This window comes from Notamacropus eugenii, chromosome 2, assembly GCF_028372415.1.
Source record: "Notamacropus eugenii isolate mMacEug1 chromosome 2, mMacEug1.pri_v2, whole genome shotgun sequence".
In the NCBI taxonomy this organism is placed as follows: Eukaryota; Metazoa; Chordata; class Mammalia; order Diprotodontia; family Macropodidae; genus Notamacropus; species Notamacropus eugenii.
Window position 1 is genome coordinate 37,763,187 of NC_092873.1, and position 25,551 is coordinate 37,788,737.

The 25,551-nt window shown below is 45.0% G+C and overlaps 1 protein-coding gene across 3 annotated transcripts in view; it reads right to left on the reverse strand.

Annotated features, from left to right (window-relative positions):
* BLMH (bleomycin hydrolase) overlaps positions 1-25,551 on the reverse strand; it is a 46,238-nt gene that overhangs the window by 15,033 nt on the left and 5,654 nt on the right. For all 3 annotated transcript variants that reach the window (XM_072639869.1, XM_072639870.1, XM_072639871.1), the window contains 6 exons: positions 22,127-22,215; positions 20,545-20,637; positions 5,905-6,060; positions 4,935-5,093; positions 4,769-4,836; positions 3,913-4,027 (listed from right to left, as the gene is read on the reverse strand). In XM_072639869.1, coding sequence (XP_072495970.1) covers positions 3,913-4,027; positions 4,769-4,836; positions 4,935-5,093; positions 5,905-6,060; positions 20,545-20,637; positions 22,127-22,215 — 680 coding nt within the window. The remainder of the gene's footprint in view (positions 1-3,912; positions 4,028-4,768; positions 4,837-4,934; positions 5,094-5,904; positions 6,061-20,544; positions 20,638-22,126; positions 22,216-25,551) is intronic.

The following is a 25,551-nucleotide window of genomic DNA, read 5'->3' on the forward strand; positions in this document are numbered from 1 at the left end:
CTGTTTTAAACAAATAAACTCAGAGGCAAAGCCCCATCAGCCTGGAACTGGCCACTTACTCTTTCCTCCACACCGATCACATATGATAGCAGAGAACAAGTGGAAGGTTGCCCTTCTTAGGGCAAAGTCTTCCTCTCCGTATTGTGCCCCCTCTCCCCTCAGAAATGCAGACATTTCAGCAGGAGGTACAGCTCCTGACCACCTCATCCATCAACACCCGCTGCGGGACAGGCTTCCTTTGGAAGGCTGTGATTTTCCTTTGGCGAGCCTGATCTCTTGGCCTTCATCACCAATCCAGGATCAACAGCTGCCAATAAGCTTCAGTGTAGAAGGATCACGTGCTAAGGGCCCCTAGGAAATCCTCCTTACTAATCCCTGTCCTTAGCACCAAAGATGCTCATCAGAAGCTACACGAGTCACACTGCGTGCTTTGTACTGGCATAATCAAGTGTGACAGGGTATGAGAGGTCATCTTTCTTACTGATTCTTCATCTCAATAATCCATTATTACCTTCCTTAAACATTTCTATAAGCGTCAACTGCTGCACCACTGAGATGTCAATTAGACTAAAAACCTGTCCTACGTTTCCTTTGTCAATGACTCACTGGGTAACTAACCACTGGCTTTGGACGAGTCATTTAACCTGAAGGAAGGAAGGAGGGAGGGAAGGAGGGAGGGAGGGAAGGAAGGAAGGAAGGGATGGACTTAGACTAGGTCTCTCCCTAAGGTCTCTTCCAGCTTTAAGGTGGCAATGCCATGAACATTTCTGGTCCAAACTCTGTCACAAGGAGATGATGGGATGAAAGGAAAGAATAAGGCTGCGTGAGGGGCCGCAGGCACTGAGTTCCTGGTGTACAACACTCCCTTCTGCATTGTGCTGTTCCCTACAACCTGCCAGTTGTTCCTCCTTTCCACAAACGTGGAAGATGAGGCAGGATCCCTCCCTCCACCTGTGATTCTACCAGCAGCCACCCTGCACTATGGGTGTCCTATGGACCCAGAGTCACTCATCAGACCTGGCTGAGAAACCTCCCCTGAGCAAAGCTGGACAGGAGAGAGACGTGGACATGGGTCTGTGTGGTTTTCATCTCTGAAAAGCAGAAATGACTAATCTAGTGCAAAGGGAAATTAGATGTAGCAGAGAAGCCACTGACAAGCAAAACAAATTATAAAAGCCCTCTGATATTTAGATGTACACACATACACACGCAGGCACACACGCAGGCATGCACACACACACACACACGCAGGCACTCACACATGCGCGCGCACAAACACCCCCCCTCCCCTTAAAAACGTCCCTTTAACCAAAAGCCTTTAGTGGGGAGTTACAAACCCAGTGACTTTTATAAGACAGCACGTCCAAACATGTAAACGTGAGCAACTTATTCAATATTTTATTCATGAAAAATCCCTTCAAACTCCTTACTTCTAATGGCAAAAGACAGCTCTTACTTAAAACCTCTTCTCAGCGCTGAACTCTAGATTCTTTTGTGTAACCCAAATGTTCATCTGCTTTTTAAGTTACTGGATTTCATCTGTCGCTATCACACACACACAGACACACAGACACGCACACACAGACACAGATACACACACTCGTGCTTCTGGGCTTCAGACTCCAACCTTTGTCCCTTGTTTCTGAAGCAGTGTGAGGCCCAGCAGGGAAACGCATCTGTAGATGAGACCCCACCACCACTCTGCAAGGGCTGTAGTTTCCATTTGCTTTTAAGTGTGAAGAAATCCCCTCCAAGCCCAAATGCCACATCTTCTCAGATCTGTGCAAAACAAGGGCCAGCAATGCCACCACCAGCTTAGACAGCAACACTGCTACTGAATTGTTTGGCTTCCTGGCAACAAGTCAATACTGAAGAAAAATCTGACTCTTCACAACTATTTATGTAACAACTGCTCACAGGTTTGCAACTTGTAACCTTACAAAACAACAGAAAAAACCTCCAGCCCGCATCTTCTTATGAACATTTGTCACCGTAACAGGTCACCTGTAGTTAGCTACATCAGTTTAGTTCTTCCTTAGAGGTAACCTGATAAATTCACTTGGCAATCTTGTTACCCTTCTCAAGTGGAAACAGCACATCAGGGAAGGACTTCATCTGATTACACGCACAAACAATATGAAAGAACAGCACACCTTAGACAGGAATGACTCCATGCCTGATGATGTAATGGGATTCCAGGGCCACCAGAAACATGCCTCTCTCCCCTGTGCCCTGAGGCCTACATTTCCCCAGCTGAAGTTTCATTCCTTTGGCTAAAAGCCTCTCACCTCCTATCAAAACACAAAGGCTGTGCTCAGTCCTGAGGCCTCAACCCTCATCCATGTCCTTTCCAGCTCTGCAGAGATTCTGCCACTACCAAGAGGGGCCATGTCGGCCAAGTCATTTCTCCCTCTTTGGGCCCCAAATGCCCTGTTCAGAAAATGAGAGTAAGAAGATGGATACAGCTTAAAGTGCTTTAGTTTTATAATTCCAAGCAAGAGATAGATGAGAACCAAGGGAGTGATGAGTGTGCCTGAACCCCCAGGGACAAAAGGTGGAAACAGAAGCCACTGCCACAAGCTACCCCCAAAGTGGATGTAACACAGCCAAACCAGAACAAACCAGAAGTTGTCCAATGGAATGGACAATCACAAATCCCTTCTTGGACCAATGAGTCCCTCTGTAACCTCATCCTCAATATTAACACTCCACAACGGGTCACACGTCAGCAGGAACTGGGCCCAGAGTATTCTGTAATCATGGATCCTAGCACCCAGGTGCCTCAGAGACCCCATGCTCCAAGCCCCTCTCTTCCTGCCTACACAATTCTAGACCCCCGGAGAGCAGGCACACACCTGCACACAACCTCTGGTGCTCTGCACACAGTGGGTAGCACTCACAAATATGTATGCCATCAAATAATCAACTCAACAGATCCTCCAAGGCAAACAGAGCCCCCTTCTTCTCCATCCTCCTAGGTCCAATGTACTCTTAGATAAGAGCACACAACACAGATTTAAAGCTGGAAGGGACCTAAGAAGCTGCATGGTTGACTAACTTCTTTCCCCTCATTTGCAAATGAGGACATTAAGGTGAAGAAAGGTTCAGTGATTTGTCCAAGGCCACAGAGCTTCTACGTGTCTGGGGCAGGATTTGAACCCAGGTCTTCTGGACTCCAAGTCTAGTGTCCAATCCACCCCACCACGTCATTGTCCATCTAATAACAGGGCTAGGAATAAAGAAGGTTAAAAAAACTCATGGCCTCTCTCTCAAACAGGCTGGTCAGGAGAAACTACTTTCAGCCAGGTTCATTTGGAACAACGGATTCTCGAAATAACCACAATACCTATTATCATAGCTTTGTGGACTGCATCCCAGCATGCTTGGTGGAGACATCCAGTGCTTTCTGCACACTCCCCTGAGTGTGTACATCCACAAGGATGTACACAAAGAACAGTTATCCTTATTCACTTCTATTTTATGAAAACCCTGAAGCCTTAATGAAAGAAGGGTGAGTTAGAGTAGAAAAGGACCCCAAGGTCAGGACTTCCTTCCTGCACACTCCATTCAAGGCTTATTTTAACTCCTTGAAAACAACAATTGTCTCCAAGTTCACTCCCAACCTCTTGCAAACCAAGAATGTTTGCGGGATGGGCTGGGCTGGGGGGGGACCCTCTGACCCAGACTCTGCTCCTCACTTCACTGGAAAGTTCCTATTTGTACAGTCTCTGAGGACCCAGCCAAGCCCCAAGTGACGCAGGTGTGACATCCTGCTCGGAAGCCATCCTTCCCAGAACAACACACGGGTGAATGAAGCCGAGCCAGACAAACGAGCTGAGGGAGAATTCAAATCCATCTGTGCAAACACCGATGGCGGCAGGAGGCAGGTGGGTGGAGGGGCACCAGGCATACCTCCGTGACGGCCGTGAAGGTCATGGCATGGGTCATCAGGGACTCGCCAAAAGTCAACCTCTCTGCTTTGTTCATGTTCTTCAAGGAGACACCAAACACCAGCTCATGGTCATAGCTGCAAAGAAGGCACGTTAAAAAAAAAAAAGATTAGGACACAAAAGGAAATGGAGGGATTAACACCCCATTCCATTTCCCTAAAAAGCCCAGCCCATCAGGGGCTGTTCGGAAGTACTCTACCAGAGCAAATGCAGAGGCAGCTTGTCATCAAAATGCTCTTCCCTATACCACATGTGGGCACTGGCCAAAAATCCAAGAGACTAAATGTATCCCCTCCAATCTCAAAGCCAAAGAGATCAAAGATAGGGTGGTCTAGTTGAAGTCAGGGTTGTGGACTCAGAGTCTTGGATTCAAATCCTGGCTCTGATAGTTACTTCCTGTGTCAAGTTAGACAAATCATGTCACCTGCCTGGACCTCAAGTTGCTCATTTGTACAATGGACCTATACAACCTGAGGCTCCCCCTCATGATTTGCCAAGTACTTTAAAAACATTACCTCATCTTGGGGTTGATTTTTTCCCTTAACATTTTGATAACCATATTTTACTATAACTGGTTTCCTTTATAATTCTATATGTTTTGTTTTATGTGTTTAAAAATACGATTCTGAGAAGAGGCCCATAAGCTGTGGCAGACTTCCTGCCCAAGGGGTCTCTCATAGCCACACCAAGGGCAGAAAGGCCTGTCCTATCAGAGGGCGGAGGACAGTGATGCTCTTTCAGTAATCCATGTCTATGGGTGAGCCCCTCATTCCACACCAAGTCCATGGGTGACCTTCCCATGTGCCGCCTGCACTCACATCTGCATGTCACTGATGCCCAGCTTTCCGTTGAAGTGTTTTCCAACATCGCAGCCAAACCACACGGCCTAGAAAGAGAAGAAAGAGGGAGACTCAGCACAGACTCTCCCCAGGCCCTCTCAGACCAAAGATGGAAGAGGGAGACACATGCCAGGACAACACCCACCTCTCCTTCTTTAATGGAGGCTGCAACCATCTTTTTCAAGAAGTCAATGGGCTGGTTGTTGTAGAGGGTTTTTCTCCCACCAATCATATTGCTCAAGTATTCCACAGTGTACAGCCTGTTGTACTTATGCTGACTCCGAGGGTCATTCACGAGACAAATCTGAGGAGACCAAGGACAAGTACATTACAACACAAATGAGGTTACATCAAGAGAGCTGGGCCAGCCCATCCATTCCAGGCAAGCTGCAAGCAATTCATTGCTCTGGCATGTGTTATCCCGAAGTACACTGATGCCACAACCACGTGATGAAATAACACACAAATCAATGGAAGGCAATACTGGACAACCTGAACAGGGTCCAGAGGTGGCCTGCAATCTGAAAAAGGGATACAAGTCTATTTTTTTCAACCTGGACTCATTTTGAGGGTTTTACTTATTTATTGTTGACAATGACTCCCCCAAAATAATTCTTCCAAACAACAAGCACCAATTGTGATAATGGGGTGATCTTAGCGTAAGCTCAACATCCAGTTATGACTTCAAAGTGCTGAGGGCCCAACTCTAAAGAAGAGGCCACTGGAACACAGAAGAGGGCCAGGGACCAGGGGACAGTCTTCGTGCTAAGTAGGGGGGAAAGATCTATAAGTACAAAAAAGAAGGAAGAATCGGGGCTACCTTTCAGCCCACCCACTCGTAATCCTACTGCTCAGCCTGTCCAAGTCAAAGGCATCTGCAGAGACAGCACCTGGCAAGGCCTGAGGGATGACTCTGAACTAGACCACCACAGGGAAGAGGAATGGAGCTCAGGAGCAAGTGAAAAACAAGCCTCCTTCAATTAGGAGAGCTGAGCTTCTAGTCCAGGGCTGGGGGAACCTGTGACCTTCAGGCCACATGTGGCTTTTAGGTCTGTAAGTCCCCACCCCTGAGACAACCAGATTCCTGGGCCTGCCCTGTAGCTCAAATTCCCAACCTTGTCCTGCATGTTGAAGAAAGGCTTGATATGTTCCCTGTAGAACTCCAAGGGTGAAATGGGTCCAATCTTATGGTAAGTCTTATCCTTGTCTCGATACTCCCAGGTAAATTTGTCTGGTGGGGTGCCCAAGCAGATGCTGACCACTCGGAAGACCTGGTAGGGAAAACAAGAGATGAAGCACAGTCAGGAAGCAGCACCCCTTCTCACCACTGTAGCAACCCCAAAGAATTTAAAGGTTCAAATTCAAAGCCAGACATCTTCAAGGAAAGCCAATTTCCCTCCAAAATGCAGGGTCCCCACTGGGCATGAACCAACTCCTGACACTTCCAATAAACACTCTGAACAACACATGCGGAAATGTCAAACATGTAACTCCCAGAGCTCACTGTTGTGCCCTGTTGGAGTTTTTTAGGTTAAGAAAACGGGCGCCTGACCTGAACTGTGTCCCTGCCTCCATGAATGATAAATAATAACTTGTGTTTTATAAATTATTTCCTTCCCCCTAAACATCAGTTCCCTTTTGATTGTCCCGGGGTCCTCCAATCTTGGAGACAGACTCTAAACAGTCCTCTAATGGTTGTGGTGGCGCCCGCTGTCCCAGACACATCCGAAGGGCAGGCGGTAGCAGGAAGAGGAGCCTTGTGTTTCTAATGATGAGAGATGACCTTTGCCTTCTCATGACTCTCTCAGGACCTAGCTAGCACAGGTCCTCTCACTTTCTAGAAAGGGGTCCACAGAGGCATGGGGAGGGCTTTTTTTAGGATGCTTCTGAGTGTGTAACATAAATTGGGTCAGAAGGAGACCCTCCCACCCCCACATCCCTTCCCAAGTCCTCCCCTCCAGCTTTGTCCATTCTACTTTTCCTCTACATACTGTGAAGTAAACAAAGTCTGATGTCTCCAATCTAACTGGACCTAACACTTAAGGCAATCGACTTAAGGTCTGTCAACTGACTACTCCGTCTGCCAGATCTGCCCTTACCACCACTGCCACGGCTGTCCACTCAGTGAACTCCCCTCACTACTGGCGATGCTATAAATTCTGGTACTGGGTTAGATTCAATTTGACAATTTAGCATTTATTGTTCCTGCGTGTATCACAGGTCTCACCTCTCTGATGAGACTATACTGTCCCTGAGGACAGGGGTCTATGTCCCCTGCATCAACCATGACAACGTGGGGCCATGGCAAGTACTTGGTATTCTTTTTCAATGACCAGAGGTATCTCTGACTCATCTGTCCCCCTTTTACTCCCAGCATAACATAAGAAACAATCATTTCCATCCTATCTCTCCTCTCCTCCACTCTAAACTGCCCCACTTGAAATAATGAAGTAAAATGAGCAGGACCAAGAGAACGCTGCACACTGTAACAGTAACACTGTTCAAAGAATAACAGTGAAGGACTTGCTATTCTGAGTATTATAAATACTCAAATCAGCTACAAAGGACCTATAAGGTAATGTTATTCACCTTTAGAGAAAGAACTGATACTACAAGTATGCAGAGTACAGTTTTACATACAGATATACACAAAGATATAAACGTAGACATAGTTATATGTATCAAATGGTAGCCTTCTTTAGCGTGTGGGGGTTGGGGGTGGGGGAGAGAGATAGCTTGGAATTTAAAATGTAATTTTAAAAAATTAATTTTTTTTAAATAAAAAAAATAAATTGTCAAACCTGACTGGTCCCACCTTCCTAGCTTTGACGGAGCAATGCTAATGCTCCTGAGAGCAGCCTGGGCTGGCCTCCTTCTCTCCCAGATAAGCCAGGCTTTTTCTCACTTGCATACATTTGCTTTTCTCAATTTCTCCTCTCCTCTGGCCTAAGATCCAGCTGATGTCCTGCCACCTCCTGGAATCCTTCCTGCTCCTGCACTCCCTTAGGCAATCCTATGGTTCTTACACTCAGAAACCAAAGGTCATGGCCCAGCCTTCTGAACGGCCCTCTCTCTTCTCTAACTAGATGTGAGCCCTGTGAGATCAAAGGCTGCCTGTGTCTCACCCACCCACCCTGGCACAATATTAGGGCCATAGTAGGTGTCCAATCAGTACTGGATAGACCAGCACAGCGTTTGTCTTGTTTAACAGCCTGGGTTTGCTACAGCCCCTGTGGCGGAGGACCCAGACAGGGACTTTGCTTTCTAGCAACATTATACAGGAACACACATTCTACTACGTAAAGGCCACTTCCTCAGATTAAAAGACATGCCATGTGAGATGAGAGGGCTCCTCCCTCTATACATACCTGGCTGTACCTGGTTTCCATGAGGTCTCCCCACTTACAACCTGAGCTCCTGGAGACCAAAGGCTGCTTTGGCCATGCTTTAAATCCCCAGTGTTTAGCCAGTGCCTGGCACCCATTAGGTGTTTAATAAATGCTTACTGAATCCCTGGCTGCATAACTGATGTATCCTTGACCGAACAATACAGCTGGACCTGCTATGACTTGGGTCCAACACAGCACTATCATCGTGGGCATGGAAAAATGAGAAGCAGTGGCTTTGGAATCAGAAAAACCTGAGTTCAAAACCCATCTCTGATACATACAGATTGGATGAGTCAGTCAACAAACATTTATTAAGCACTTCTATTGTGCCAAGTACTGAGAAGACAAATTTAAATGTAAAGGAAAACAGCCTCAGCCTCCAAGAGCTTCCATTCCAATGCGAGAAGACAATATATAAAAGAAGCTGAAAAACAGGGGAAGAGCAAAGGGCTGGAGGAAGACTCACGGAGGCATGACAGGGAAAATCCAGAGTGCAGTCTAGAGAGGAACAAGGCAGGGCAGAGGCTCTGGGAGCACCATCTGGTCCTGAGGGAGACACTGAAAGGGCAGAGGGGAGTTTCAACATGTGAACTCTTTGAGTGCAGTGAGTTGCTGGGATGGACCTCTGGCAGGTCCTTAAATCTCTCAGTGGCCCACGCCCTCGATGCTCTAAGAGGCACTGGCAATGACTGGGTTTGGCAAACAAACCAATTCCATTCTTTCCCCTTCTCTCTGGTGGTAGTTGAAGAAAATGATAGTACCCACAACAAACCTGCATTTTTCTCTCACTCTAAAACAGTAACTAGTAGCAGCTGGTAAATTCTATTATTGGATGGACAAATCTCCTTTCCTTTGTTTTTTCCAACTTTCTTCCCACCACACACACACACGCGCGCGCGCACACACACACACACACACACACACACACACTCTCTCTCTCTCTCTCTCTCTCTCTCTCTCTCTCCTCCTTCTAGGACAAATGAAGCTAGCTTTCATGTCTATATTTCAGAAAGGCAGATACCAACCATGGGTTGGGCCAAGCACCTCCTATTCCCCCACAACAACAAGCCACCCCCTTGGAAGCAATTAACCCTAATTTTGTTTGGTTCAAAAAGTATGCTGTAACTTGTGGTCTCTTCCTGTCTCTAGGGTGATTTTTATAGTGCATGTGGGATTTTTGGCTCCAACCAGTACTAGCTAAATCATCCCAGATAAAAGAGGCGCTCGCCAATTCCCCGTTCTATGGGTTTTCATAAACTAGCTTCCTGGCAAGATGGAGACATTAAAAATCAATCTTTTGTTGTTCCAGAGGCCCAGGTGTGAAACACAACTCTCTTAAATGTCATTCTAGAAAACCATGTGCCTGCCTGGGCTTGAATTCCAATGCAGGAAAGCAAGCAAACAGCTAAGAGCCAAGAGAAAAGTCATTTGATTCAAGAATCCAATGTACGTGTACAATGGATGAATGGATGGATAGATAGATGGATACGGTCAAAGGCATGGAACTTCTTAGAGATGGCAGGAAGAGATCTCTGTTCTGCCATCTATTGTCATGTAAGCACCAGAGAGGAGCCACAGACAGCAGGGGCTAGGATTAAAGGCACTCTCTGATTAAGTGGGGGATGTCAGGAAGGCCACTGAACCTGCAGACCCCCAACATCAGTCAGAAACCTGACAAAAAGGGAAGATTTGTTCACCCCTGGCTGAAGGGGATTCACTCATCCTAGACAGAAAGAGTGAAGCCCAGAGAAGCTTGTCTTGTTCTTGTCTTTCATTTCATTTTGGTCTCTTCTTTGGGGCTCCCTTGTTTACTAGGCTTGGCTGCCTACTTTATGAGCCTGCACAGCTGGCCTTTACACCATGTCTGCTTTGATGTGGAGCCAGACCACCCCCGAGCTGGCTTTAAAACAACAATTCTTATGGCTAACGATGAGGTGTAGGGGCATCCCGCTGGCCACCACAGCTGTAGATAATGAGCCCTGCTTAATATCAGCATGGGAAAGATTAGGTGTCTTTATTCCAAGTCAAAGCTAAAATCAGTCAGGGAGCACTGACTGCATCCCCGGTGCTAAGACAATGACACAAAGGAAAGAGTCAAGTCACAGAATGAGAGAAGCTGCCAGTCTCACAAGGGAAGATGAGCTTTAATAGCTTAAAACTACACTCAGACTTTCAGGACAGCCTTTGTGGACAGATGTACAAATAGAAGCAAAATAACCAGGGACAGGGATGTGTGAAGCCACCAGGAGCCAAGGAGATGAGGAAAGCTGAAAGATATGCTTGTGATGTGTAGAACCTGCTACCTGCTAACTATGGACAAAGAAATGACACTTAAGGCATGTTAGACTGGATGTGCTGAAGGGTCTGCATAAATCAGGGAGATATAGAATAAAAGGGATTATTTCACTCAGCAACTTGCCAGCAGCTCCGCATATCAATTAGCTTTCAATTATCCCAGAATATTTACTTGTAACAACCTAAGCCATTGACAATGGGACTGAATCACAAAGAGGAGACCTCTGCCACTTCCTGTGTGACCCTGGGTAAGTCTCTTCACCTCCATGGGCCTCAAGTCTCCTTATCTGCAGGATGAGATGGAGACTCTGAGGGTCCTTCCTGCCCTAGATCTAGGATCCTGGAGCTTAGGCTCAGCCTAGTGGGCCCAGAATGACCACATATTTGTGTTTGTCACTGTGGTCATTTGGGACAACATTCCATTGACAAACACGATTCACTTGGCACTATCCAAGGAGAAAGACAACGCCTTGCCTTATGTTTACACAGTACTTGAGGTTTACAAAGCAATCTTCTCAAGACCCGGTAACTGGGCAAGGCAAGTATCAATTACCTCCTCTTATAAATTAGGAGGTGGAGGCTCTAACCACTTAAATGACTTGCCTAGGGTCACACAGCAAAGAAATGGAGAAGCCAGGACTAAACCTGAGGCTTCCAACTCCAAATCCAGGGCTCATTCCACCACCCCATCCTGCTAACAGTGGGGAAAATCAAATTGAGAAGAGTTTGTCTAACACAAAAACCAATTAACACAGAGAAGACTATTAAGGACTACTTTTTTTGACCCACACAAATGACAGGTGTTGAGCTAAGCTTCATATAAGGGGAAAGGGCCCTGAATGCCCCAGTTGGCCTCTGCTCCTGCCCCAATGGTTCTCTGGATTCACTGACCTGGTCGGGCCCACAACTATCTCAACTGGCTACTACAGGTCCACCGAGCCCAAATCTAACCTTGAAAAAGTAGAGAAATCCCTTTTTCTCTTGGTTTCTGTCAAGAAAAGGGTGGAGTTTTTCCAAAGCAATTTTTTATTTGCAAACTAGAGGAAAACAAAAACATATAATTCCATAAAAGTTAAGTACAATGAGTACAGGTTTTGGTCTCCAGCTAACTTGACTTAAACAATTCAGAGCTCTGGCTCCCAGCTTCTGATGCCTTTCACTCAGCCTTTGGGGTGGGGTGGGGGCTGCCCTAAAGCCACCCCCCCCCCTCTTTTCAGACCTTCAGCTGTCCCCCTCCTACTTCCTTACTGTCCCTGCAGGAGACAAGGTGGGTTATGAGTTGGGGCAGAAACTAGGGCAGAGAGGGAGAAGAAATACAAGAGAGATAAAGTTAGGCCCAGCTATAATCTCCTGTCCTTTCCCTTCCCTGCCTAGACCTCCCCCTGATAACCCTGTGATAAGACTAAGACACATTATCTTACCTAGAAGGCATGTTCAGCAAGGGCAGCACACAGAATTAGAGCATAGTGGAAACTAAGTTTTCTGGTCAGAATTGTGGAAGCAATCGTGGATTCACTCAGGCCCTGGTACCTTTTTTTAAAATCAACAATTAAGCAAGGTCTTTTCAAGACAACACAGTGGACTTGGAAACCAGGAAGACCTGGGTTCAAAACCTGCCTGCAACACTGACTAGTTGGGTGACCCTGGGTAAATCCCGTGTCCTCTCTGGGTCTGTTTCTTCATCTGTAAAATGGACATGTTACCTGTGGCTGCCACCTCACATAGGCCTTGTGAGGATCAAATGAGATGAGGGATGTCAAATGTTTTGTAACTGTGAAAGGGCTATCAATGTTACTTATAGGAAATGATCATTTCTATTACTTCCCCCAAGTGCATAATGGCTGAACAAGTTATAGCATGTGAATGTGATGGACTACAACCGCAGAGTAAGAAAAGATGAAGAGGATGGTTGCAGAGAAACCTGGGAAGACATATATGAACTGATACAAAGTAAAGAAAAGCACAGAACCAGGAGGACAATACCGTAGTGATGATTAAGTGTGGAAGACTCAGTAATTCTGATCAGTGACCCACCACCATTCCAAATGACTCATGACGAAGCATGCAGCCCACTTCTGTATAGACTGAAGCATATTTTCTTATATTTCTTTCTTTATCTTGCAACATGGCTAATGTGGAAATTTGTTTTGCATGTCCAAATGTATCTGTAAGGGACTTTACTTTTCTTGCCTTCTCAATGGGGAGGGAAAAGAGGAAGGAGAGCATGTGGAACTGAAAATAAAATAAAACTGAATAAAAAAAATAAACTATTGCCTCCTTTGATCCCAACAGTTGCTATTACTATCTCCACTTTAAAGGGGAGAAAACTAAGCTAAGAGAGGAGAAGTAACTTTCCCAGAGTCACATAGCTAGGAAGCATCTGAGGCTGAATCTGAACTCAGGCTCTCCTTGTCTCTAGGCTCCGCTGCTCTATCCACTGTATAACCCAGCTGCCTGGGGCAAATTCTTTAATTCCTGAAGTCTCCATTTCTTCATCTGAAAAATGGAGAGAATGAGCCCTACTCTTCACAGAATCCCTGGTTTCCTTCAAAGCTTGGCTCAAACGCCAACTTCCTTAAGTCCCCACTGCCAAGGCCTTCCCATCCAAAATGCCACTGAATTTACTTTGCATCTTCTTATACACATAAACATTGTATTCCCCACAGAACACCAGCCCCTGAACGGAGGAGATGTTTTCTGCTTTGCTTTGCAGTCCCAATGCCTAATACTGTACTGGGCACACTCGAAGTCACTTTCTAAGTGCTTAACTGATGGACGTAAGAACTGAATGAGAAAATGCATGTGGAGCATTTTGTAACTGTAAAGTGCCAGAAGAATCTAAGCTAGCAGTAATAAGCTCAAGTATAACAAGGTGAGAAATGCACAGAAAACAAGTGACTGAAAAGTGACTCCGGGGAAAGGGAGGGGACAGCAGGAGGTCTGGGCAGAGAAGGGGAAGGCACTGCTAATGTGACTACAGGTTGTTTTTCACTTTTGAGTGTTGTTTGAGCACAAATTTTCCCTCCTTAGAAAGAAGTTAGACCTAGCAGCATGTCCAGTGTAGCAAATCACCATGTACAGTATAGCATGAGGTAAGGGGAGGGGAGAGAAAGAAGAAAGCAAAAGGACAAAAATTAACTCTGTTGGACTGAAGGCACTGGGTGAATGGAAAAGGCTGTTAAATGGTTAGCACCATCAGCCCTCCTCAAATCAGACCAGAAACCACACCCTAGTCTTTTCTATTTGGGAATGCTGAAGTCTTAGGGAGAGAGGAAGGGGAGGGAAGGAGACAAGAGGAAGACATGGAGAAAGGAGGGAAGAGATAAATACACTGATTTCTACTGCTAACTTTTACTGAAGGCTGGCATTTGTCCACTGGCGCCACGCCTGCTGGAACCAATGCCATGTTACTTAGACACAGTATCTATTTACAGCCACCCCTGTATCCAATCTGCTGACACTGCCATTTAAGAGGCTGAGAAAAGAAATTACTTCACCAAGCCCCCAAATCTATGGGCTGCTGAGAGGCCTAACTTCCTTCAGCCCTTAGATAAGGAGCTGACTTCTAAAATTTTTCAGGCCCTGGTAAGAAAGAATGATACAACTGCCCTCAGTCAAACAGAAACACGGGCCTCACCCTGTCAACTACCCATGACAGTCGCAAACTGTCCTCAAAGATGAACACTTGGGCACATGCTCTGCTCTGCAATGCTTTATGGCACTGGGCATAAATTAAATTTCTGTCTAATCACACCTTCAGTGGATGCTGAGACCTTTCTATGTAATGAATCATAGGGCGACGCCTTTTTGCAAAGCAAGGAGCTGCCCCCAAAGAGGTCAAAATTTGCCTCCCCACCCCAATACATTCCTAACAGCAAGACACAGCCAGACGGAACAAAACCCTCTTCCATGGTGGAATGGTAATGTAAGATTAATGGTGGGTGGGAGGAAGAGTTAAAGATATTCCCCACCCGTTAATAGGCCTCAGTACCTTTTGTTAATTTCTATTGAGGCCCTAGGTCAGAGGGTCTTGCCCTCTGGCTCTGAAAAGTGTATAAATATTCTGATGTGAGGCTTCGTTTTGGGGCTTATTCACTGGAAATGTTTATTCGGCCAGACAAGACACTGAGCAACCATTAAGGAGCCCCCCAGCTTTGGAAACCCAGATGTTGGTGCTTCTCTCTCTGGTAACTATGTATGTATGGTCAGACACTTGCATCTGTCTGTTGATCTCTGTTTGATGTATGTATTGCTTATGGTCAGACAGTTGGAAGCACTGTCTGTATTTTCTCTGAAGTTCATGGTGCTGACTTTTTCCCCTGAACTAAGTGAATGATATACATGCTTGACAGTGATTGTTGACCCCTCAAAAGTTGCTTTGCTTTTAGAAAAGCAGATCTAAGAACCTGTACAGCAGGCCCTCCTGTGTATGTTGGGGTCCTTGCTGTTACACACTGGCAGCTGGATAGGAAGTGAACTGAACAAAGTAGTTTCACGTCGTCTCCAGTGGAAGACTTACAACCATCCTCTGATTTCAGATATGCTGATTTATTTTACAATATTCTCTTAATTATCCAAAGTTAAACAATATACAACTCAGGGGCTGTTTGGATTTAAGACAAGTGCAGGTTTTAGCAAAAGAGTGGACCTAGAATTCAGCTTTCTGAAACAGACGTCAACATCAACATCAACACTACCGTTGCCCCCCCATCATCATCATCACTAGCATTTATGTCATGTAAGGTTTACAAAGCACTTTACAAATATTATCTCATTTTATCCTCACAATGATCCTGAGAATATACCCATTTTACAGATGAGGAAACTAAGGCAGGCAGTGAGGCTAAGTGACTAGACTAGAGTCACACAGCTTTAAGTGTCTGAAGCTAGGTTTTAACTCAGGTCTTCTTGACTTCAGGTCAGGGCTCTGCCCATGGAACCATCCAACTGACTTCTACAGAAGGCTTCCCTTTTGTTGATACACTCTGTATTAACACCGCTGTCCCTAAGCTATGAATTTAATAAAGCTAAGCCTGGATATGCTTTTGTTATCCCACCCTGCTCTCTTGTGGGCAACTGCTGTAGTTACTTCTTCCAAGATAGTCTAAACAAGCTTGTGGAAAAAATATAGCCCAATCCTAAAGGAACACAGACAGCCTCACTCACAATATCTTATGCCAAGGGCCAACCCATGTATCTGAGAACATAGCATTTGTGAAAAAGCATGATGAAGGGACGAGAGTTATCTCAGTCCTCTTCCCCAAGGCAAGGATCACAAATAGGACTCCTGATCCTTTAGCTCCTTCCTAGCCCTACCTCCTCCATTCCTTCCCCATCCAACCCCTTCAGTCCACGAACTGCGGAAATCTGAGCTGGAGAACTGTGCAATGAGGGGGTGGGAGTGGGGGTGTCAGAAAATGAGAATGTATGGGAAGACAGTTGTGAAAGAGAAGGAAATTACATCTTAAACCCAACTTTGAAGTCTTTTTATAAGCAACAGCAGAAGAAGCTGCTCCTTAGGGATTTAGAGCAGTTTGAGGACAAGCCTTGCAGCTACTTAGAAATACCAGGTAAAAAGATGTTAAGAACACTGGGAACACTGCTGGCAGATCCAGAACAGAGGCAGTTATGGTTGGCAGGAATAGCGTAGATCATAAGGGAAGGGATGTTAGTTGGAAGGTGTTAATGGTGGCCTCTGGTTACTGGTCATCCTAATGAGTGGGCAGAGCCACTGGGGCCCAGAAGTGGTATTTTCCAAAGAGACAGAAAAGTACCAGCAAAAGGGCAGGATCAACCCATCCACAAGTATTTGGAACGAAATGCCAGACACTGGGAATACAGATCTGATAAAGGAAATAGGTCCTGCTCCTGGGGAGCTGGCAATCTGACCCAATCCTAACAGTGTTGGGGCAGATGAGAAACAGAGAAAGAAGAATCTTCTCAGGAGAGTGATGGTGGATGCTGGGGAGAGGAGAAAGGAGAAGGGTGAGGAGTTTCCTTTAAGGCTAGCACTGTAATGATGATGATGATGAGGAGAGGCCCGAAGATGCCTGGCAAGTGGAAGCAGGATGTGGTGGGGAGGAGACAGGCTTCCAGAACAAGTGTGACTCCTTCTGTGGTATCAAAGGAAGCCAGCCCACGTGGAAAGCCAAGGAAGTGACCTATCACAACTCCAGAGAACCTATGATGCAACATGCCACCCACCTCCTGCCACAGGTGAGGATGGATCAAGGGTGAGGAATGAGACACCTCTGGGACACAGATGATGAAGGAATCTGTTTTGTTTGAATATGCATATTTGTCACAAGAATTCTATTTTTCTTTTTTTTCTTTTAAATGGGGAGAGGAGAGTTATGGGGGGAGGAGGAAAAAGAGAGAATGTAGATTTTGAAATGCAAAAAGTTAAAATTTAATAAATCTACTGGGGGCAGAAAACATGTAAATGGGTCCTATCTTAAGAATAGAAAAATATTATGGGAATTTGCTAATGTATCATTTGTTGTAGAGGAGAATTCAGCAGAAAGTGTACGTACCTTGGACCCTTCCTTAGAGTGTTTTATTACCCAAGTGTTACAGGAAAACATGTCTCCATTTACATTTTTAAATTTTTCATAAAAAAAAAAAATTGGGACCCAGAATTTGACCTGCCCTAAATGGAATGGAGAAGCAACACTACCTTGCTCATTGTCTCTCAGGACAACTGGAGAGCGCCCCCTAAAGCTTGTACAGGGCAGTTTTAGAAGAAAAAAGAAAAAATCAAGCATTTTCTTTTATCCTGAACCTAATCCCTAGGGGCATGCCTGAATGGTCCCTCTCTCCAAGCTAGAACTCACTACCACATACTGATCCTCAATCCACAGGATAACAGACAGGCACCACTTATATGGCAGTGGGGTGGTCCTGGAGGCAACCCCCAGTGGTCACAGAAACAGAGACAAAAAGCAATTCAGGTTGCCAGGGGCTACACAGACCATCAGAGGAAGCCATGGGGGTCAGGATCAGCTTAAGAGGGAAGAGGAGAAGAAGGCATGTAGGTAAGCCTGAAGTAAAACACCAAAGAGATGGGTCAGGGAGTCTGACTCTTGTTTAAAAGACTGTTCTCAGCCACAAGAGATGGCAGAAATTGAACAGAGCCTGCCAGGAGCTGTTTCATTTCTGTGTTTGAATGCCCCATACGCAGAACTGTGACTCATACTTGGCAGGTACTATCTTCTAAGTGTTTGTTGAACAGAATGGAAGGATTTGGAGAACCATCAAAAGTCAGAGAGCAAGAGGGCACCTCCAGATATCAACTCTCTCTCACTTTACAGAGAAGGAAACTAGAATCAGAAGAAAAGCAGTGACTGATGTCCTTAACCTTCTGGGTTGATGTTGTAGCAGTCAGGAATGTCTCCCGGTGCCATTGTTAGAAACAGAAGACTGGACTGGACAGGTTCTCAGTCTGTCCACCCTGAAGCCAAAGACTTCGAACATTCCAAACCACCACCTACTAGCACCATGGCCACAATAATGTAAAGGGAAACATCATGGGAAGGCAAAGAGCTTGAATCAGTTTGTGACCAATCACAACTCCAGAGGATGGATGAGGACAGATGTGGAAAGAAATACAGCAACAGAAATGGTCAGCAGGCTGATTGGGCTGGTTTCACTGGATGTCCTTTATAAAAATCGGAGTGGTATTGGAAAAGAAAACAAAGAATCAAACGTCACTGTCACCTGGATTTTCAAAGCCATACAATACGATGACAAATTTCTTAATGGATGAGCAAGCAAACCCAATACAGTATTCATACATCCTTCTAACTATTCAAGGTTTAAAGTGCTTTTCCAATGCTCAGTCTTCACACTACCTCCCAGGGAAGACCAAAATCAGAGGCAGACAGCACCGCTGCAGAGAAGGTCAAGTTTTAAGCGAATAAGTGACCAGATCAGACTCAAGCTCCCTGGAAGTCTTCAAAAGACAAGACTGCTTGAGTAGAAACACAACATTAATATAAGGATGGAAAGCTCCAATATACTGAAGAAAGCATTGTCTCATCTCTATGTTGTTTCCATTCTTACGATACACTACTGAGTCACCCATACTGGAGACTTAATTTTGAGCACATGATTAGTCAATTCTCTCTTTAAAAGAGAGAAAAAAAGATTTAAAAAAAGATTTCTAGTGGCCCCTGGCTTAGGAAGGCCGAGCATGGCACATAGAGGCCTAGGATTGAATCAGTTAAACATAACACTAGCCTTGTTGCTTCTAGATCCCTGTTTAATCAAAAGAAAATACAAAGTTAGAGTGTACACCAATTTTTCCAGGAATGATTTGAAGACCAACACAGGGGAAGATTCATCCAGTTAAAGGCTCATCCAGGCACTGGCAGTAGCAGACTAGCTTCTCTTCTCTCTCTTCCTCCCTCCTTCCTTCCTTCCTTCTCTCCTTCCCTCCCTCCCTTCTTTCCAGAACCCAAGAGAAAAGACCACAATGGCACCTAGTTAGCAACGCACATCTAGAGAGAATTCCCATCCCAGGTCAAAATCCAGCCAATGGTTCTAACTTCTCTCTGCTCTTTAGGGAACTGAAAAACTCTGGAGATGGAAATGCAAGAGGGAGGTGTATGGTTGTTTTTATTAACAAAGTTTAAGTATTAAACATACTAATTCTACAGAATTCTATAGACATTACATCCCTATTTAATCAAAAGAAAATCATTCTTAGAGCATAGATCGATTTTACAGGCACAAAGCAGAAGTTTTAAACCACTGTTGTACCATGGATCCCTCTGGCAGTCAGTCTGGAGAAGTCTACAGGGATCCTGTCTTATAATAATGGTTTTAAGTAAAAGTTGACTGGATTACAAAGGAAACTATTCTATTTCTGAAATACAACTGTTAAACTGAAAATACAATTATTTCAAGATATTGTACTGACGTTCTCAGTATACTATGCTGAAAGACAATTATTACAACATTTTAAAAACAAGCTCACAGATCCAAGATTAAGCACCCCTGCTAGAAAGAGAGGAATGTGGGCACCTAGAAAGGCCCCATGACCAAAAATCTCTGTTTCAAGACATAGCTACTTTATTTTACTGAGAATCAATGTTTTAGAATCACAAAGTACTCAGAACCCACTCAAAGTATAATTAAAAGTTTGTGCCTGTAAGTTCAAGCTATTGATTTGATTTTTCTAAATGACTTTTAAGTCAGATCAGGAATCTGAAGGTGTCAAATTCAAATAAATGAAATCACTGCAGGAAAAGCAAAAGCAGACAATCAATGGATAAAGTCCTGAAAACCTAGAGGTCCAGAACTAAGCAAAATGAAATCATACCAAGGTTCCATTATTTCAAAGGATGTTTGGGGATTGGAGGGAGGTCTTTCAGACCAAGGGTATCAAACTCAACAGAAATGGGGACACTAAACCCCCTCCATAAGGATCCCTGCTGATGGCATACTGATTTAGAAAACCACATACTAACATTTTCTATGCCCTCCTCCATTTTTATTTTGTTATATATTTCCCAATCAATTTGCCTCTCCAGCTTAGAATTTGATACCTCTGTTCTAGACAGCTCTGCTGAGTCTCCTCCCATAATCCCATCAGCAGTGTGTGGGGACCCAGGACATCACTGATACACAGTTAAGCCATCATACAAAACTCAGTTTACTGCTCCTTTAGATTGGCAAAGGTCAGCAGTAATTATTACCCCAAAGAGGCCATTATTTCAATTTCCAAGGATTATGATACCCATTACTGATGAAACTTTAATATCATGGTGTTTCAAAATCTTCCACCTGTAATAATACCTGCCCCTCCCCATGATGCAAACCACACAAAAAATTAATTATACACAAAGTGCAATTAAGTACTGAAGTGGTGGAGATCCAAGGTCAGGAGGCCTGAATTTTAGTCTCAAATCCAGGATTACATTTTGTCCCTTCATCTCTCCAGTTGTAAAATGGAAATAATAATGACTGGACCTCTGAATTGCCTTCACAAGGTATTATAAATAAATCAAAGGTGAATGTTCTTTGAGCTCTTTGGAAGGGGGTTAATGACAGTCAAATCACCATTATTACCTCTTCCATCATGGTGTCCTGGGTCGTACAGATATCTTCTTCTGTTGCTCCACTTTTCACCAAGTTTCTAAGTCGTATACAATATTCTCTCATCTGTGAAAAGAAAATGTTGATCGTTAAAGAATATCCTAAATCAACTTTAATACAGAACTTCCACTGGTCTGCTAACTCATCCCACATAAAACTGGTGCTGACTGATGCTGAAAGCAACGGAGCACACTTGAACTCTCACCTGATCCTATTTACCCTTTTTCCCCAAGGGGTCCATTTAAATTCAATCTAATGCAGAACAAGGTATTGCTAAAAACACTTTTCATGAGGATTAACCACCAGTGCAATCAAAAGGTGCTAGGGAAAGGGCTACTTAACTAGCAGACATAGGTGACTCCATGCCACCTTGTACCCTGTGACCAGGGCCAGGTACCACCTAGTCAGCCTCTTAGATATGACCTTCTCTGAATTTTACCTGCTGGTAAAAATTTTTCTTCCCCACTGAGCAGTTGTGACTAATGCTATGCTAGTACCTGAGAAATGAGAGTGGTCTCATTTATGGGTATGTTTTGGAGTGACATACACTCTTTCAAGCAGCAAAGCAGAACAGGCCATATTGGAGATAAAAGTGAGCCATGTACTGAGCATGGAGCTCCGAAGCAGGAACAAAAAGGAGACACGCTGGTTATACTGAGGTACAGGGTATGGACTGGGCAGTCCACAGGTAAATTCCAGCTCACTTCCAGTGATGGGAAATTCACCTACAGGTGAGCCATTATAAAGCTGAAATCCATTTCCTGGGGAATGGCAAGGCCAAGTCAAACCCTTTGGTTTACAGTAACAGACTATAGCTTTGCCACTCCTCCACCTAAAAAGGCTTCAGGTTAACAAAGCAGCTTCTCTGAGGGCAGATCAGCATGAAGACAGGCTAATAACAGCAGCCTGAATTACAGCTCCCCTCAGAAATCCAAACCCACATCTGTCCCAGTCTCTTGTCCACAGACGACAAGCCAGCATTCTGTTTTACGATACTGATGAAATGAGAGGCAGCCTGGTAGAGGGGGTAGACAGCTGACTTCTCAGTCAGGAAGAGCTGGGTTTGAGTCCTGCCTCTGACCCATGCTGGCTGTGTGACCCTGGACAAGCCACTTCTTCACCTCTCTGTGCCCCAGGCCACTCTCCAAGACTAGAAGCTGCAGAAAGTGATGGATCCACTCAGGTAGAGGGGAGCTCCTCATACTAAGGAAATCACAAGCTTCCCAGTCAGGAAAGAGATCAAGAAAGAAATGAGCAAAAACACTGTTACACGTGTACACATGCACGACAAAAAACACACAAAAAAGTGGCATTACCATGAAATATGCTAAGAAAGATCATTTTTGTCAAATGACAACCTGGAAGAAAACACTGGCCCCAAGGACACCACAAACCAGGGGCTAAGCATGTGGTGGGCTGCCCTTGAGGGACCCCAGGAATACCAAGGTTGAAGGCCTGAGGACTGAGAGCAGCTACCCATGAGCAAATTGGTCAGGAAGAAGACAGATGGGTGCTTTGGAGTGCACACATGAGCACCTCGCCCCACATCTCTTACCTTGTGATTCAGAATGTCATTCATTCTTCTAGATGCTTCTGTTGTATGAGACTCAGGGAAGCACTTCTTAGGAACAACCCCATATTTTTCTAAAAATAAAAAATATGTCCACTGTTCAAAAAAGTTCCAATACGATTCAGAGTTAAGGAAGTAGCACCCCTGGAGAGGACCCGCCAAGCTCTTTGTAAACCACTGAGCAACAATCCTTCAGGGGAGGTGGTAAAGGCATTAGTATTCCTACTTTACAACTGAAGAAACTGAGGCTTGGCTCAGTTTCTTGGGGGACTTGCTTCAGCTCCTAAGGGGAAGAGCTAGAAGCAGAAAGCAGGGCCCCTTACCCCATGGCTCACCTCTTGCCAATCCACTCACCTGAAGAAGAATTAACAAGTCAGGGTCACTTTCTGACCTAATATGTAGACAATTCACCTGTACATTTTTCAGTCTCATATTAGATAACAATGAGAAGGAAGTCAGTTTTTTTAGATTACTTCACAAAATTCCCCAAGACATCTGAGTGCCAAGCGCCTAATGATTTTCCCAAGAAGACTCTCTTTGACTGGACTACCTACAATAAGCAATATTTTCAGACCAATCCGTGGCTCTGGTTCACTCCTGGTTTACCTTAGAAGAGAACAATTAAGGAGCTTCTAGGAAAATGCAAGCCCCCTGAAGGGCAGCATGACATAGGAGGTAGATGGCCAACGCAGGACTAAGAAGACCCAGTTTCTTCTAGTCCTGCCTCTGACCCATCCTGGCCATATGGCCCTGGGCAAATCACTTCCCTTTCAGGTCTCCAGATAGCACTCCTGGTAAGCATCAACCTGTGGTGGTGGTAAATGGAATCTCCTCACCAGGACTAGACCAGTGACATCACAAGCCCTATCCCAATCACCTATTAAGTGCCTAAGTGATTTAATGGCAGGTCCTCGGAATCCATTCAGCTTTAAAGATACCTGAGGTCTCTAATCCACTCTCCACAAGCTTTGTAGGGACAGACTCTTAACCAGGGCCCAACAAAGAGAAGCTTGAGTGAACTGACTATGGGCATTCAGAGAATGTATGCACATTAAAAAAGCCAAAGCTACCCAACCAGGAATAGAAGCCCCACCCTCGATTTGAGCCTGATCTCTTACAACAAACGTTGAGTGCTGGCCCAAGGCACTAAGCTAAGGGCTTCTATGCCAGTATGCCATGGTTACTCTTCTTTCCACATTAGTATCCCACTGGATGTCAAAGGAAAATCAGTCTCAAGTTTGTGGCATGCCAGGCTTCCTGGAAAGAGGTTTTCTTTCTAATACTGTGGGGAGAGTAATGAGATGAGCTACAATTACATAGCAAATTCAAAAGTTTCCAGTCACATAATACATGGAAGCCAGGAACCAAGCTGTCCTTGAAGGGAACCACCCTGCCCTAGCCAGCTCAATCATTAAACTGTGCTTTCTGCTGCTAATTGTGAGTATTTCCCCCAAAAACGCTAGTTAAGAGAAAGAATACAAAATTCAGCACTTCCACATGTGGCCATCCCATGTGATATACCCTCTGCTCTGGTTCTTGGGCCACGCTCCAATAGTTACATTCCAGAGGAGAGAAGAACAGGGAAGGAGCAGAATGATGACATCCACAGCAAGGCTGTGCCTGAAAGGGTCACAGCATGGCCATTTGAGGGGAGAGGCCCACACAGAGTTCAGACCTTCTAGTCTGTCTCTAGATGAACAGTACCATATGCTCAAAACCTATCTGTTCTAAGGCAGGTCAAAGAGACCAGATGAGGAACCACTTTCCCCTTTGTTTGTATGTCTTAACTTTGCTGAGTGTGCTCTTCTTTCTGATTAAAACCGAATGTGGAACTGTCATGAACACCTTGAAAAGTAGCAGGCCAGGCACAGTCAGGTCACAGTTTGAAGGCAGATGCTTATTTGTCAATTAGGGGGTTGGACCCGATGGTCTTTAAGGTCCCCAGCACCTTTAAAACTATGACACTGTGTGCCAACCCCAAACTCTGAGGACACAGGAGAAAAGGGAGGGGAGAGTTAAGGCTTTTTGGCATACACAGAGTATAAGGCATCCTCTCTACGCAAGAATCCTCTCTACAACAGCCCCAACCAATACTCCTGGCACCTTCATCTGACAACTTCCAGAGAAGCAGAGCATGTTCCTCCCTGGAGAGCACTAGCTGGTGGGAAGGAAGGCACCATGGCCTGGGTTCAAGTTCTACCTCTGCTGCATGCTGGGCACACTGCTCCCTTTCCCAGCATGCCAGGCAGCTCTCTCTCGCTCTGCATTGGTAGAAGGGCTTTACTCACCAAAGTTCCCTCTCAATGAAATTCCAGGGCAAGGCTAAAAACACTGTCATGAGATGAAACCTAGACATGCCTCTGTGCAGGCCCAGTCTTTGTTCCTGGCCGTTCCCCTGTCAAATGCTTTGCTAAAATCCGCCGGTCTAGAAGCCTTATAAAGAAGTCATACTGGCACTCTGTGATCACAGCTGCCTTTTGTCCTCTGTGTGCAGATCCCATTATCTTCCCCCCCTTCCCTTTTTAAAATCTGAGATAAGAGCCCTTCTTGGGGATGTCCTGCACTCTCCATGACCTTTCAAAGACTACTGCAAAGGCTCCTCAATCGCATCTGACAGTTCTTTAGCACCTGAGGACTCAGTTCATTTGGAAGTGGTGCCCTGAACTCATTAGAGGTAATGAGATCTCCTCATCCCCTGATTTAACCTAGGTTCTCAACTCCCTGTAAGTTATTTCTGTTTTTCCTTGTAAGCCCAAAGATCATTTTCTTAGCCAAGAAAATAGAAACAAAATAAGACTGAGCAACGATTGGCCTTCTCCTCATTTGAGGTTTTTACTGTTTCATCCCTCCTTTATTTCTCCTCTTCTCCCCAACATGGCTCAAACAAACCAAAAACAAGACCAGCCCTTTCTAGTGTGCTTATGTTTTCTCACCATTTTTAGCTTCAGCAGTCTTGGCATTATTTTTACAGGACCCTACCATACTCTGATAGCCATCCTCCATTGCCTGCTCTTGCTTCTATCCTCTGTACAAGGTGTCTTCCCATAAACTAAGTTGGCTGAAACTCTCTTCAGACAAATTCCTCTTTCCTTCTCCATCAGAACTGTTTCCCTTTTTGTCTTCGTAATTTCATTCTTCCCATCATTTCCCCTAGAAAATTTTAGTCCTTGGGATTTTACCTTGTCTATTTTCACTCAGAATCCTCTGAAATCTGTTCTCCTAAACCTAAGGTATATGTCAAAATATTCTTGGCTTACCTCTCTTCTACCACAAATTCTAACAAAGAGAGGAATGGGGCCCTTGTCAACCCAATACCTGGACAATTACAATAGCCTGATGGTTGGTCTCTCTGTCTCAAGTCTCCCCCCACTCCCATCCTTCATCCACTCAGCTGCCAAAGTGATCTCCTA